General features: G+C 41.2%; 1 protein-coding gene across 4 annotated transcripts in view; it reads left to right on the top strand.

Moving 5' to 3' along the window:
* The window catches only part of BICC1 (BicC family RNA binding protein 1), a 251,650-nt gene that overhangs the window by 129,976 nt on the left and 105,032 nt on the right, over positions 1 to 16,642 (top strand). For 3 of the 4 annotated variants that reach the window (XM_006190993.3, XM_032491440.1, XM_014564592.2), the window contains exon 3: positions 14,822 to 14,891. In XM_006190993.3, coding sequence (XP_006191055.2) covers positions 14,822 to 14,891 — 70 coding nt within the window. Of the gene's footprint in view, positions 1 to 8,769; positions 8,775 to 14,821; positions 14,892 to 16,642 lie in introns of those variants that run through there. The other variant, XM_032491441.1, reaches the window with a different exon arrangement.

Genomic DNA, 16,642 nt, shown 5'->3' on the forward strand with positions numbered 1-16,642 from the left:
TGTTTTTTACTCCATCTGTCTAGTCACTTTGTGTCTTTGAATTGGTGACTTTAATCCATTTACATTTAGAGTGATTATTGATATATGAGGACTCAGTGCTGCCATTTTAGCTTTCGTTTTCTGGTTGTTCTGCATCTCCTTTTTTCTTTTCCGTTGTGTTGGTTTCTGACTGCCATTTTATTTTGGCAGTTTTCTGTAATATTTTTCTCAGTTTTCTCTTTTATGTTTTTGCTCTAGATTTATGTTTTGTGGTTACCATGAGATTTGTATAAAATGTTTCATGGCTAAAATAGTCTTTTTTATGTGGATAGCATCTTACCTTCATTTATGTCTATGGGTTCTGTTCTTTTCCTCTTCTCCTTTTATGTTTTTGTTGTCTCAAGTTACCCTTTTTATGTTGTGAATTTGATACCAAATCAAGTAGCTGTAGTTTTTTTTTTTTTAAACTGCTTTCCCCCCTTTAACCTTTAGGTTATAATTAAGTGTTTAACAATTACTGTGATACAGAGTTGCATTTTTCTGATTTCTCCTGTCTGATTATCACCTTACTTAAAAGTTTTGTGTATTTTTGCCTTTTCGTTCCAGGGAGAAGAGCTCCTTTCAACATTTCTTGTAAGACAGGTCTAGTAATGAACTCTCTTAAAGTATGTTTGCTGGGAATGCCTTTATTTTTCCTTATCTATGAAGGATAACTGCTGGATAGAATGTTCTTGGCTGACAGTATTTTATCTCTCAATACTTTGAGTATGTCATTCTACTCTCTGGCCTGTAGACTTTCTTCTGAGAAATCTGCTCATAGCTTAATGGGGGTTCTTTCTAGGTTACGGTCTTTTTTCCTCCCTGGCTGCCTTTAAAATTTATTCTTTGGCATTGACTTTTGGCAGTTTTAATGTAGTGTGTCTTGGTGAAGGTATTTTTTGCATCAAGCTAGATATCCTCTTGGCTTCATTGACTTGTATATACAGTTTCTTCCCCAGGTTTGGGGAGTTCTCAGCTTTTATTTCTTTTTCTTTTTCTTTTTTTATAGAAGTATACTCAGTTTACAATTTTGTGTCAGTTTCTGGTGTACAGCATAATAGTTCATTCATACATATACATACATATATTCATTATAGGTTACTATAAGATATTGAATATAGTGCCCTGTGCTATATACAGAAGAAACTTGTTGTTTATATATAGTAGTTAGTATCTGCAAATCTCAAACTCCTAATTTATTCCATCCCACCCCCTTTCCCCACTGATGACTATAAATTTGTTTTCTATGTCTATGAGTCTGTTTCTGTTTTGTAAATAAGATTGTCTTTTTTTTTTAAGATTCCACATATGAATAATATTGTTATTTTATTTCTCTTTCTGGCTTACTTCACTTAGAATGACAATTCCAGGTCCATCCATCTTGCTGCAGATGGCATTATTTTATTTTTCAGGGCTGAGTAGTATTCCATTGCTGTTATTTCTTTAAATAAACTCTGCTCCCTTCCCCTTCCCTTCTCCTTCTGGGATACTCATTAATTTTATCTTGCCCTTCTGATACATCTTACCCTTCCTAATGGAGTCAAGATTTTTTTTTTTTCCAAATTTCTTTACTAGAAACAAAATCTTAGCCCTCTCTCCTGGGTAATTTCTAGATTTCTGTATTCAAACTTACTAATTCTGTCTTCCATATGGTCTGCTCTGTTTCCAGTGCTTTCTAATGTGTTTTTCTAAAAAAAAAAAAAAAAAGCCTCATTTACTGAGTTCTTCAGTCCAGAATTTGTTTAGTTCTTTAAAATTTTAGAGTTTCAGTCTCTTTGCTAAAGTATTGTTTCCGTTCACAAGTTTTATTCCTGAGACCATTGGACTATCTTTCTCATACATCACTGAGTTTCTTCATGACAGGTACTTTAAATTCTCTGTCATTCAGATTGCAGTATTCCTTTAAGAAATGACTTTAAGTTTGGTTTCTGGAGAATTGTCATTTTCTTTTTGCAATACTATGTTACCATGGTTTTTCACGATGCTTGATGAGTTGTTCCTCTGCTGGTGCATTTGAAGTAGTGAATGAATACCTTTCTTCCTTAGGTAACGCTTTTTTTTCCACTTGATTCTAACAATACAACAGGTTTGTAAGTAGAGGCTTTTCTTTCAGTAGATGGCGCTGTATCACAAGTTTTGTATTTCTCTTACCTGAGCTGCCTTTTGGCTATCTTGAGAATTGGCACTTGCCATCCTCCACTGCCTCTCTGTCAGTTATGTCTCCTGATGCCCTCATTGTCACTGTTTGTGCCTCTGGGGTTGCTGGTGCCTTGCTGCTGCTGGCGTCACTGCTGGGAATAGTGGGAGGGTGGGCACCTCCACCATGTCTGGGCCACCTGGGTTGCAGGCACTGCTGCTGCAGCAGGTGGAGAAGGAAGGATGGGGAGGTGAGTTGGGGTCATGGATACCTCTCTGCATCCAGGGTTTTGGGGTTCATGGGCACTGTTGCTGCATGTTGAGGGGGCAGCACCAGGGTTGTAGGCTCTGCTTCTGCAGCTGCCCAGTCCCCTGGCTACAAGTGCACTTGCACCTGGGAGGCCAGAGCCTTGTCCACTGACTCTCCTGCTGCTGCCGAGTTCTCTGGTTTTGCTGGCTCAGCCGCTGTGGCTGAGGGCCAGGGTCATGGATGCTACCTCTGCTGCTTCCCTGGTCTCACCGCCTCCATGTGTTCCAGTCCACCCATTTTTAGGTATGCGGACGTGCGGATGTCTCTGGTGGCCTGGTGTGTTGGGCAGAGGAACCTTTGTTGAGTTACAGATGTTTCACTAGTTGTAGATTAAAGGGGAGAGACAGAGGGAGCATCTCATGCCACCATAATGCTGATGTCACTCCATCTTAACCATTTTTAATTGTACCGTTCAGTGGTATTAAATACCTTCCTCACCACCATCCAGCTCTATAGTTCTTTTCAAAAAGTATTGAAACTCTATACCCATTAAATAATAACTCCCCTTTGCTTTCTCTCCACAGCCCCTAGAAACCACTGTTCTACTGCTGACTCTATGATTATGACTCTTTAAGTTTCTCATATAAATGGAGTCACACAGGATTTGTATTTTTGTGACTGGTTTATTTCACCTAGCATGATGTCTTCGAGGTTCATCCATGTTGTAGCATATGTTAGGATTTCCTTCCTTTTTAAGGCTGAATACTTCATTGTATGTATGTATCACATTTTGTTCATCCATTCATCCAGTGATGGACATTTGGGTTTTCACATTTTAACTCTTTTGAATAGTGCTGCTATGAACATGGTTGATACATGGAAGTACAGATGTTTCTCCAACACCCTGATTTCAGTTCTTCTGGGTATATACCCAGAAGTGGAATTGCTAAATCATATGTTAATTCTATTTTTAATTCTTTGAGGAACTGTCATACTGTTTTCCACAGTAGCTGTACCGTGTTACATTTTCACCAGTAGTGCACAAGAGGTCCATTTTAGCCACATTCTTTTCAACACTTGTTACTTTTTTTTAGTAACTATCCAGATTGGATATGAAGTGGTATCTCATTATACTTTTGAGTTGCATTTCCCCAGTGTTCAGTGGTGTTGAACATCTTTTCATGTGCTTATTATCCATTTTGTATATCTTTATTGGAGAAATACCTATTCAGATTCTTTGCCCATTTTTGGATCAAGTTGTTTGTCTTTTTGTTGTTGAGTTTTAGCATGCCTATTTTTAAGCCAGTCCCTGGCAATGGGAGTGACATCTGTCTTAGATAAGTGGGTTGAGTTTTGGACTCTGGGTAGGCAACTTACCATGCCCAGTTGCATGGAGAAGAGATTGTGTTCAGTTTAAACACGTCTAAGGAGCTAGTGAGATATCAAGGTGGAGACAGGCTTAAAAGGCTGCGTGTCTGAAAAGAGCAAGGGAAGGTTGTACCTTGGAATAAGATCTCGGACTAACTGATGCTGAATCTTTTAAAGAACTATCTTGCAGAGGCAGTAATGCCCAGCAAATATTCTAGGTGCCCCTTGCATGTCCCAGTTTCCTTTGGGTCTGCAGAGCTAGATATGTAGTCATGGCCAACAGACTGTGAGGGAGGTAGTGTGTTTTCCTTTTAGGCCAGGGCAGTAAAAGATCAATGCAGGATTCTTCCTGTTGTTCTCCCAAAGGGAGACTGAGGGGGCCATGGACTCCAGATGGGCAACTGTAAAATGGAAGGGCCTCCATCAGCTTGGGTCCCTGAATGACTGTGTAGAGCCAAACCCCTTGCTGACTCATGCAGGCCATTCAATGTGAGAGAGAAATAAACTTTTGTTGTGTTCATCTACAGAGCACACTACATGTGGAGTTGCTGCAGTAGCACAGCCTGCATGGGGTTTTACCTCTTCTTGATGTTTCAAGGACATTGTGTTATTGTATTGATCTGCCATTTCTCATCAACGTCAGTGCCTTCAGGGATGACTAAGCTAAGTAAGGTTGTTGCTCTAAGAAGAGTAAGATGAGCTGGGTGGTATAATGTATTGCCTAAAGAAGTATTTAATGTGGATTCATATGAATGGAGTAACTAGGCATATGAAAAATTGGAGGTTAGAAAATTAACAATCAAAGGTTGGTAACTTAATTTCATTAAATATATCAATAGCATTGCATCCCCCCTACCCCAAGCTGTATGCTGTTACACTCAAGTTACACAAATGTTAGAATCTGATAGTTCAAATGTAATAAATCTCTATAGCTACTCATGATGTCATGTAGAGATCTGCGTAATCCTTCTGAACAATTATAATAAAGTGATACTTGGAGAATAAAATAGCCTGAAGAATCACAGATCATTATGTCTCAGGGGAATCAAGAAACCAAATTTTCACTAACATTGTAGGCCGTCATGAATAACTCACTCATATGCCCTGAAAATTCTCCTTGGTTTGGAGCATAGATCAAAAAGTGGAAACTAGATGTTTTTCTTGCCTACTAAGTGTTTTTACATAATTGAAATGAGTCCCAACGTTTAGAAATAAGGAGATTTAACACAAAAATCTGGCTCATCTTTTAAAATGAGTGGGCGTGCTCCCTTCCCCCACGGCTGTGCCAACCATAGGCCGGAAAAGAAATGACAGAACTTAGGTTTCCCACTTTCCGCAGCCTGTACTTGGCCCAGCTTGCCCCTTGCTGTACCTATCCCACCGCTTCAGACATCTTGGTTGAGGGGTGGGTTTCCTCTATCATAAAGCAGATATACCCTGGGGGAATTAATCCTGTCTGTGGTCTAGAATTGACTTTCATTTAATGAATATTCACTCAGTTCATTTATTCTGATAAGCATACTCCTCAAAAATACCACGTTTTGGATGAGTTAAAGGAGCCTTTGTAGATGGAACGGCCATACTGTGTAATCCACCGAGTGCTATGTAACTGGAAAGACTTGTGTAAAGGGAGTCTCCTCTTGCCTTCCTGATGCCTCCTTCATCACTGCTGACTATGTCACCACTGCTTATTGAGATCCCTAGTGCTAGATTCTCATGTTTAAAGATGGAGAAAATACAGTTGTTGGCCACCAGGAGCCGAACTCATTGGTGGGATTGGTTACATAAACGAAGAAATAAGCACTATAACATTGTTGCTACAGAGTCTGAATGGGGAGGGGAGAGAGAAGGCTGACCTCTGACTGGGAAAGTTGGAGGAATTTTCACAGTGGAGGGCACATTTGAGCTAGGTTTTGATTGGTAAGTAAGAGTTCTCCGAACTTTTTGAAATAAAGTAGCTAAACCTGCCTACAGTATAAACAATTTGAAACTCCTTATCAGTGATTTTCAGTGGGGCATAAAAGGTCGTCCTCACCTTGTACCAGTGATGTGGGACCCTCAGAACGACTGTGCAAGCTGAAATCGTGCGAAGCCCTTTTAGCAGTCAGTGGGAAAGTGGAATGGTCTCCAACCTTTAAAACTTTGTCAAAACATTAAAAAAAAATCTCTTGTCAGTCATGAATGTATAGGAAAGTGGAAAAGGAATAGAAAAACTGATACTTACTCAGAACACCTGATTTAAACATTAGAAATACTGAGAATGTGTTTTCATTTGTAAAAAAAAAAAAAGCTTGTCAAGAACTTGTCGAGTTGGAACAGTGCTGGCTTTCTTTTTGTTGTATAACTTGCAGTAGGGAGAGAGTATTTTCTTTGCCTCAGTAAAGTGTCATAATCATACATCTGGATCAGATTCAAATATTTCATCCTTTGTACTTTCAAAATTGTGAAATATCTCCCAGAGACTTTTTTATGTGAAGTGTTTTGCTGGTGTGTCTTCCCCTGGGGCATCTTAATCCTTTTTGTCAGAACAGCTTTCATTCTTTACATTGATACCTCTGTCCTCGCTGAGTTCCTGTGTGTATTCAGAGTCTCTCAGACATCGGCAGCGTCACCATGCCCCGTGTCAGCTGTTGATCTTACACCCATTGACATTTGATTCAAATTTCAATTCCAGCCGTATAATTTTTTGTTTCTTTGCTGCACTTTCATCTTTGTTGGCCAGTTTTCACTTTTGGTTATCCATTTTTCATAAATGTCACTTGGTTTTACCACTGGAAGATGAGAGTTCAGCACAATTCCTTGCTTTGCTGTCTGTGCGTGAACTGATGACAGATGTCCAGTGAATAATCACAGACAGACTCTGAAAGAAGCACCATGATTGGTCACTAGTCAAGGTGAGCATCTGTTATATATGTAATCATTTGTCTACTGAAGAGCTGGCAGTGGAATTTGTAATTTGATGCAACCACTCACAATCACAATTAATATACTGTGGTAACTGTAATGTAAACTTGTGTTGTTTGAGGGTTGGTAGTGTTTCACTGAGCTGTGGTAACTGAAATTCATGCATGTGAAAACCGTGCAAAGCCAGGACTTTCTCTGTGGATATCTTGAGTCAGTTTTCCCACCCTTTGTTGGAAGTTCAGCATCTGGAGTGCTGGCCGCTGGGTGTCACTGTGACAACCAAAATGCTTCCCACGTTCTCCGTGCGTGGGGATGAGGATACTTCCCTGGACTGAACCATTCTGGAGCCATCTATGAGTCACTCTGTTATTAATTGATCAGAGTGTTGAGGGGCAGCCCCTCACTGCTAGTGACTGTGTCAGTGTGGCAGAGTTCAGACGGTGACCTCCCCACAGTGTCTGGTGCCTTCCACTTTCTTCATAAGCCAGGTGAGGCAGAAATCGCCCTTGTGCAGGGAATCATGTGACTTAGGATCGAGCTGGGCTGTGTCATGTGCCTCTCTGCTGCTTAACCTCTTTGAAGCCTGATTTCAACTGTGAAGCAGGTGTCACACGTCTGATTTGCAAGATGATTGTGAGGACTTGGGACGTGTGCGTGAATGTCAGGCAGATGTGGGCAGTTGTTCTGGGGATGATGAATCATTGGACATTTCTTGGATTTGGAATGAAATACAACAGAGGCTTCAAATGTCTCAGTAAAATAAACATCCTCAGCTTTGAGACACCGCCTCGTGTGAGAAGTTCACTGCTTTCCCATCCCCACTTTTCAGCGTCTTCTAATTGGCTTTTTTCTCCCTTAGCTCCTTTTATGGTGTGGTTCGGCAAATTGACTCATAATCCCTTAGTGCACGAAGTGACTTGAAACAGCCTTCTCCGTGAAGGTGGACCTTCTTATTGTTACAAGGAAAGCAGAGCACACATGAGCTAGTCTTTTGGAGACGCAGCTGCAGATGGCTCCCAGCTGGTAGCCATTGTGGGCGATGAATTTTCAATAGTTTAGAGTCTGAATGCCGAGTGTTCTTTTCCTGGTCCAAGAATAAATGGTTCAAGTAAAGTCAGCATAAATAGACCTGTCTTGGGTTGATCTGAGATCCTGATTATTTACCTGTGGATTTTTCACCTTACGTCTGGATTGAAGAATTGGGTGAAATAAGCACGTTAGTAGGATGTTGTTGGTTTGGCCAGGGTTTCCTTCACCTGTAAGATATTATCCTATAATTGCTGCACAGACTTGCAGGATGTGTGGTATAGAGAACACTCATAGATACGTTCTCTTTCCACATGGTGTGCTAATCCGGAAGTTGTTGGCGATGGAATACAACTATTATAACTTGAGCATTGAAGGATTTAAGTGGAATTTTTAAAATCATGAATCTACATGAAGGATTTGATTAGATTGTGCTTATTTTATTCTAATTTTGGCAAGTTATTTAAGAAAAGTGATATAATTTAAGTGATTGCATGTAAATCTGAGGTGAAATTTTTTTCAATAGCTGATAGAACTTGCTTCCAATCAAAAAACTTCCGTATTCCAGCTTCTGTAAACGTCACTCCCCCTTCCCACTCTCCTTCCCTTACTCCCCACAGAAACTGAAACCAAAATAAGAACATAGGGTCCCAGGTTTATTAGGTACCTTTTTAATATAAAAAGCAGTGCTGCTACTCTTTGATGAGGAAATATTACTCCTTGTTTATGAAAAGCAAATATGAATTAGAAAGCTAAGATGACCCTTTAGGTTCCAAAGCTGTTACCTGTCCATAAGATTTTATCTTCATCAGACTTTCCACGATGAAATGTAACCTTAAAAATGAACTATAAAAGTACCTGTTCTTTCTAATGTTAACAATCTTAATTTTAATTGCTGTATATATTCCAAAATTGGTTTTCTTTGGTCAGATACTTTCATTACAATGAATATTTGCATTTCATCATATAGGAGATTAGCATAAGAATTAAGTTCCATTTTAATTATGAATCCCCTGTAAATAATGAGTGCAGTAAGTCTAACAATAGAAATTTAAAAGTTATTTTTCAAAAAGTTACATTTTTAGATAGGCTTCTCCAAAATTTCCTCTCTCCCTGTGATATACAGGATTGCTGCCTGTTATCAGAGAGCAGCTAAAGAAACCTAGCAGAAGTTGGTAGGATTGAGAAGGGATTCTTTTGACAGTGAAGATGTCCGGAAGTTGAAACTGACCAGTTTGAGATGTCGTAAACATACAGCCTCCAGAATGATGACTTAGAACAAGTCTTTAAAATATTCAAGATGTCTTTTAATGTTTATTGAGAATGATTCAAAATCACATATTTGTTCTTGGAGCTTTGATTTTGTAAAGGTGGAAACCAGGACAATAATACAATTTAGGGGGAAAAGAAACTAGCTAGAACTCACTTCAAGATTTTTTCTCTTTTTTCCTGAGGCAGAAGATAGTCATTTTCTCCTTAGAGGTTTTGTGGCTTTGCATACCTAGGCATTCCTAGCTCAAGCAATGTCAGGGTATGTGTAGTTTTAGTCTTGAAAGGAAACGTTAGTCATTTTCAGCATGTTCCCTAGCTTTCAGTTCAAATTTCACACAATGGGGGGCATCAGCATCTTATTTTGGTCAGCGTTCGCCACTTAATTGAGTTATTCCTTGAATGCAAACCGAACACTTTGGACATCATCCTGATTTGCTTAAGAATGAGGGTGTCTTGTGGGTTTCTGGGAATTGATTTCTCTGTGAAGTTCTGCAGGAATTAATTGGATAATGGAAAATGGAGACTATCCTCTTGAAAAGGTATCATTGTTTCCATGCATTATAAGATCTATAAAATGAACTGCTTTTAGTGTCCTGTTTCCATGATTTTTTTTTTAAATGTCACTTGAATTCTCATGGTTATCTGTTAAACCTGTCTCGATTTTGTGAGGATGGTGAGACGGCCCACAGCCCCTGTGATAGCTGCTCCTGCTGATCTCCTTGCCCAACGTGCTGACCCATTGGATGTAGTGGTAACTTGTTGCATCCATAGCCCAGTCTACTCAGTGACTTACACATCATGTGTGTCCACACCCAGGCTCTTGTTCAACTCAAAGACATGGCCTCTTTGAAAAGAAAAGGAAGCGCTTAGGTCAGGGTTGTCTGGAAGCCCTGGGACCTCTTTTTAGAAACATGTGGAACTGACCTGTAAGCTTTCTAGCTCTTTTTGCCCCTAGGAGGAATCCTAGCTTTTTCTCTGACCTTCACTCATTAGCTGCTTTATTAATGTACAGCATCCAGAATTATGAGTTAAAACAAGAATCTTTAAAATGTTTAAGGTGTAATTTAATGTCTGTAGGACATGATTCAAAATGAGTAGTTCTTTGAACTTTGGTTTTGTGCAGGTGGAAATGGGCCATAATAAGATTAAAAAAAAAAGCTGGAACTCACTTCAGGACTATTTTGTGTGTATGAGACATGATGGTAATTTTTTTTTTCTCAGAGGTTTTGTGGTTTCTTTGATTTCAGCCACTGCTTCCTGACCTCCCCTTTTCCAGTTCCCCCATCTACCTGTCTTGATGACCCTGTAGGGTATCTTTTTAAGCATAACATGCTAGATACAGAGCTTCTGACCTGCTTGGTGCCCTCCTTTATGCCTCTGAACTCCCTGACCCCCACCCTTACCCCACTTCTGCCAGGGGACATGGCTGCCAGCTCCCTGTTCCAGTAATTCAGTGTCGGTCCTGGGGTTCCTGGCCCAGCCTCCACCCACACTTCCAGCGGAGACCTGTACTCCCCCTCCTCCTGATCATGCTCTCTGCTGCTGGTGTCTCCTGTACCACTGCTCCTCCCACAACTGGCTGTTGTGAAAACCAGTTAGCAGTGTGCCATGTCTGAGCTGTAGAAACTGGCTTGGGGTCACTGTAGATGATGATTTGAAAAGCTTCATTGGTAAATTCCTATGCGGAATTTTGACTGCCTAAAAGTGAAGTATGGCCCCTTCCCATTTGTAGTTAGCCTGCCAGTTCTCAGAATTGACGCCTGGCAAGTGACAGTGAGCACAGGCCGCCGGTGGCTCTGGTTTGTGTGGGGTCTTCAAGTCTGTATTGCGCATGTCCATGCACAGAGCCATAGAAGGGTGGTGAAGATGAGGGACACACTCCCTGGCCTGGATGCATAAGGTGAGCCTTGAAGCAGCTCCGCTGGCTGCATGAATCACGCTCAGGCTTGCTGGGGTACCTGCCCCCTCTTCTAGACCTTTCTGCACGCATTGCTCTTCTGCCTTGGTCGCTTTATCCCCCCTTTCCCCAGCTAGCCAGCTCTTTCTCCTCCTTTAGGTGACAGCATTAGCGGCATTTCCTTGAGATAACGTTCTGTGACTGTGTGCGACGGGGTCAGGATCCCTTCTGTACATCATACTGGCCTGCCCCATTCTGAAGCTCGGCGCACATGGTACCTAACGGTGGCTTAACTTGTCTTTTCCCCTGTTAGACCACGAGCACTCCCTTGTTTGCTGTTGTAGCCCTAGTACCTAGGACAGTGCCTGGCCAGGTGTCATCAGTAAGGAACGAACACAGCAAGGGTGTTACCCAGCACTCAGTGTGTGCCAGGCTCTGTGCCTGGGGTTTCCCACGTGTTTCATTATTGAAATCCAACAGCAGCTGTGTGAGTAATTAACTGTATAGAGGAACAAAGCGAGGCTGATGAAAGTAATTTGCCCAACACGGTAGCAAGAAGGCGGCAGAGCTGGTCTTTGATTCTTGAGCCACGTGCCCTTAGTATTTTAAACACAGCGATGAACAAATAAAGGGGTGTCTGAGAAGGCATCCAATCAGAGCTCCAGTGGGGGCTGCAGCCTAGTGAACGACCCCCGAGGTTGGCCTTGGCTGGCCACAAACAATCAGTGGAGTTGGTTTTTTCCTAGTCATATGGGAAAGGTCAGCTACAGGTGCCCAATTCCAAAAGTAGTATTTTTTTTTTCTTTAAAAATTTTGACATTTACTGCAGCTCATCGAATTTTGGAGATCACGTGGTACGGAACGATGGAACTCTGATTTTAGAATTAGGGATACTAAGCTTGGGATATCCTCTCTTCCCCTCATGGACAGTCTTGATGTGGGTAGTTCGAAAGTAAGTTTTTTGGGTCTCACTTCTTCACTGCACAGTAGAGACACTGGACTGGTGTGAGGTTTAGAGGGAGTGTGTGTAATGAGGCATTTTGACTTGGTGACTATTACCTACTGTTAGGATATTTTCTGTGGCACATTATTTTCTGTCATAGAGCATCTATTGGTGTTTAATATAAAGAGATGATCACATGCAGGGTAATTTCTGCAAATAATTAAGATTTCAGAAAGTTATGTCTTCCAGCAATATTCAACAAGGAAGCTTCTCTATTACAGTATTATAATGATGGCACTGGACATAGTTTACTGGTTTAAATGGCCAAATTATTTAATTAAGAAAAAGTATATAATTTTCTTCCTGCTCCCACACCAATAGCATCATAGTGAGATTGTAATTCTCCATTTTATCTCTTAAGGTGTCTTAGCCAACTTAGAGGAAAATTTTGAATCTAATTTCAGTCACTTTGGAGATGCACGTACAGTAACTGGAACTAATAGGTGATAAAGTGTGACCAGTGAGAAACCCCTCCTACCTGGGCCTTCCTGCCCTCGTTCAGTGACTAGTGAACTTGCCCACAGATTTGCGTTTACTTGGCTTTTGGGACTTGAGTGATTTTGCAGGTTTTATCTTGGAGAACCCTTTACTAACGTCCCCCCGACCCCGACCTTTCCGGAGAGGAGCCGGGGCCCCTGGTGCGCTGGTTCTGTGTGGTACCCAGCCCGCTGCCAGACAGTCGCCCTTTTTTGTTCCTCCGCATCCCTGACTTGACTGTGAGCTTGTGAACACAGGGAATCGTTTCTTGTTGCTCTGGGCCCTGGCACCTGTGGCACCTAAGGAGGCTTTTGATAAATATTTGTAGGTTGTTAAAACCAGACAGTCTGCCCAAAGTACACACATTTGAAAGAGCTAGAGGCCCCGTATTCAGTGTAGTGCGGTGGCTGAGCGAATGGTCTTTGTCTGCGCTCTGGGGCTTTCCTCCCCGCTGCTTCCCTGCGGCTGTGTGGGGAATAAAGGAATCTACTTCCTCAGGGTGTCGTGAGGATTTATGTACCCAAATGTGTGCTGGCTGTGTGCAGGGTAGAGAGCTTTTATTTTGCAGAGACAAATGATTAACAAAGAGAAAAAAGGAGAATTTCAGATTGTGATGAAGGTTAGGAGGGAAACAAACACAGTGAGGGGTTGGGGGATGGGGTGCGGGGGAGGGCGTTGGGAGGGTGGTGGGTGGGGACGTGAGGGTAGGTGCACTGCCCTGAAGGGGACACTGGGCACATTCTTGGGGGGCCCAGTGCGGCTGCAGCAGAGGATGTGGAGGAGGATAACATTTATTTTATTTTAAAATGTGGATTTAGAGTTAACTGAGCAATTTAATGGTGAAGACAATGAAACACGTTAACACGGACAGTGTAGATGGGAAGAGAAGAGGCAGGGGCCAGGTCTGTAGGATGCGGGTGACAAGCTTACCTACCTTCAGGGCCAGGCGGGTACCTTGACTTTGTGAAGATAGTGTGAACTCACTTTTGTTTGCCAATTTTTAATAGAGACAGGGGTGCAGGGAAATACTTCTCCAAGACAAACGGCAATGCAAACACCATGATGAATGTCAAGTTCTGTGCCGGCACCCAACCCATTGCCCTGCAAACGTGGTGATGATAATGGCACTTGGCTCTTGATCTCATTATGGGAGACCCAGCCTGCAATCTTCCGACCCTGAGTGAAGGGGGCATCTAGTCCTCAGTGCCAGCTGGGTGTGGCTGGGTAGGAACGTGGGCTCCAGGTACTGAATCTGCCACATTTTTCCAGAGAACCAGAATCTGAATGTCTATGTGAAATTCCCAGGTTTAAGAATGTCGGCTCACATTAAAGAAAGAAAAACTTTATAATGGGTTGACAAAATGCATCTGTGGGCTGCCCATCCGAAACGTCGGCTGCAGGCCCTCTTCTGCTCTGATCAAGGGGATTAAGTGAAGTATAGTGCACGTTAACATGCTGACCCTCTCACCTCGTGCCCAGTGCATAGCCAACACCGAGGGGAAAGGGTGCTTTTTATGCATCGCACTGTTGGTGCGTTTCACTGCCTTCACCATTCATTTGTTTTGTTAACTCCAAATCTGTATTAAAAGATAAATATTCTAGTGATTAAGTGGTAGTTGCTGTCATTTGCCTACTAATTTGTTTAGCTGTTTGCTCTGTTAGATTGATTAATTTTATATTCGTGGTATAAAAGTAAATATGAATCTAGGCTAATTCATGTGATAAAAGTGGAGAAAAACAAAGGATGAGTGTGTTTTGGTTACTTACTCTTCTCATTTACCGTCAACATTCTCTGCTTTGCACACATGACTTTCATCCCTGCTCTGGGGCTTTCGCACATGGGGGTCTCAGGTCCTCTTGGCCAGTGTTAGCTGTGTGTAAGTGGGAAAGAACTGTGGCAAAAATGCTATTTTAGACCAGGCGAAAGGTGATGGGGAGTGCAGCTTTAGGATGACGTGGTGTTCTGTTTAGATGCTTTACGTCAGTTTTAATGAAGTACAAATGTGCCCATAGCAAGTCACCCCACCCCCCGAAAAAAAAATCTTCATTAAGTATGGCCTAACCCACGTAGTTTTGTATTACAAGGATCATGTTTGGTGTGTTGAAATCCACTGGCGATTGTCTTGGGGAATTTTATTCAGTGTAAGCATCTTGAATGGTTTGGCATCAAACTGGGTCAGTTACTTATTCGTGTACTTTTTGGTCTTGACGTTAAAATTCTGGGGCATCACAGAGAGGAACATGGGGAGTAACAAAATATAGTTGAATATTTTAATAGATTAAAGGCTTATAAAAATGCATCTCTTTTTTCCCCCCAAGGGTTTATTTTTTTGCATTGTTTTAAGAGAAGATCATTTTGTTGCATCAACATGAGGCTAAGGACTTGAAAATAATTTTTGAGGGGAGAAATCTTATCTGTAAATACAAGCTCTTAATTGAATCAACATTTTTCTTCTCATTTTTGTTACAGATTATGGAGGAAACAAATACGCAGATTGCTTGGCCGTCAAAACTGAAGATTGGAGCCAAATCCAAGAAAGGTAAATCATGAGAGATGGAGAAATTGGTAGTTTTGATAAAGGAGACTGTGGAATTCTTGCAAGTTTGCCAGGGAGAAAAATCAGCCTTTATCCTTACCATGTTTGTCCCCAAATATTTGTTAAATAGCAGTGCTTTGGGAGGATTATCATAATGAAAAACAATGTACAGCCTTTTATTCGATAGCAGAATGATATTTTAAAGTATTTTATTATAATAGAAATGTTATTCCAGAAAATGCCATAGCATGTTATGATTTCAAGGATGACCACGAGTCATGGTAACTCTTCACAAGTAATCGCGTGTTTTCAACACATGAACTCACACTGTTTACATTTTAGGCTTCCTTTTTCTGTACCACACAGATTTAATAGCTGATTATTTTCCCTTCCAATATGATATGAACTTAGTTTCCTTTCTCGTCGGCTTCTTCTCTTTCTCTGTCACACAGTGAAGAACCCACTAGACTTCTCTTTCAGGCTGAGCATTTCTCTAGCCTGGCCTTCCCTCGGCTTTAACCTAGAGGACACTCACGCACACTTGGGTGGTCAGAAATGGAAGTATGGGACCCTTAGTTTTCTCGCAAGGTTACATCGTATTTTCAAATGATCTGCCAGTATATATTTTTATGGATAGTTTTTCTTTTCCCAGCATAACCTCAGTGTCAAGAAACTTGGTTGTGTGTAATTCATTAAAAGATGCACATAGTCGCTAGCAGATAATGGAAGCTGCTACCATCAAGCAGTTTAAAAACCAGTGGTTGTGCAAGCTGGCCATCATCTGCTAGCCTTTTTCTTGTTGCTGTTTAGTTTTGTGTTTGCTGTCCCTTTTCCCTGTGACTTTTCATGCTAAATGGTCCTAAACACTGCAAGATTTGCAACTTTTTTTCTTTTTGTCCAGATTCCCTTCTTTTAATCTCACGTTGTTAGAGTTACTCCTCACATAGAGTGTAAGTTACTTTACAGCTATTGCTGTGAGTGCTATTAACTGGACTTCAGTGCACTGGAATTCCTACTGAAGTTCTGACCTTGTTACTATCTTTTTTGTGACCATGGTAGGTAAGAGAAGGGAAACTTATGTGCTCAGCCGTCATAAGAAGACATGGTGAATTTCTGAGTGGAATTCCACAACTTTGTGGAAACCTTGCATTTGCCAAGTGCTGTTGGATAAGTTTCTCACCTAATCTTCAGTGTGCTGAGTTGCTGTAGACTCACTCTGCAGGAGAAACTGCCTTTAGTGGGCTGTCTACCTGTTTGGTTGTTTGTGGCCATTCAAAACCCCTGGCCTGCAACTTGAATAAATTGTAATTTGGACATGTCCTGTTGTCAGGTATTTTAACTTAGAGAATGAAATGAGCTTCATTACTAGCTTAATAAAAATGTAACTTGATGTCTCCCCAAAGAAAACCCCCAAGGAAACAAGAATATTAAAACAACCTCAGATAATTTTGGATGGCTTATTCCCTTGCGTCACCCACACTACAGTTTTCCCCCCACGATCGTGAGAAATGGAGAATTGATTCATTTTTTAGTTTAAAATGTGGTTACAACTTTAGAGATGTTAAATAATATGGAGATGAATGGATTAATGTTTTAGATTTGTTTCCAGTCGTTGACACATTTAACCCATTCAGAAGGGCCAACTATATTCCACATTTTGATTATACATTGTGCTCTGAAAATAAGAATATTTCAGCAGTACATTTGAGGGCATTTAGCATAATTTCCACATGGTTAAAGTTAACCTTTGGAAT

Source organism: Camelus ferus, chromosome 11 (assembly GCF_009834535.1).
Source record: "Camelus ferus isolate YT-003-E chromosome 11, BCGSAC_Cfer_1.0, whole genome shotgun sequence".
Classification (NCBI taxonomy): domain Eukaryota; kingdom Metazoa; phylum Chordata; class Mammalia; order Artiodactyla; family Camelidae; genus Camelus; species Camelus ferus.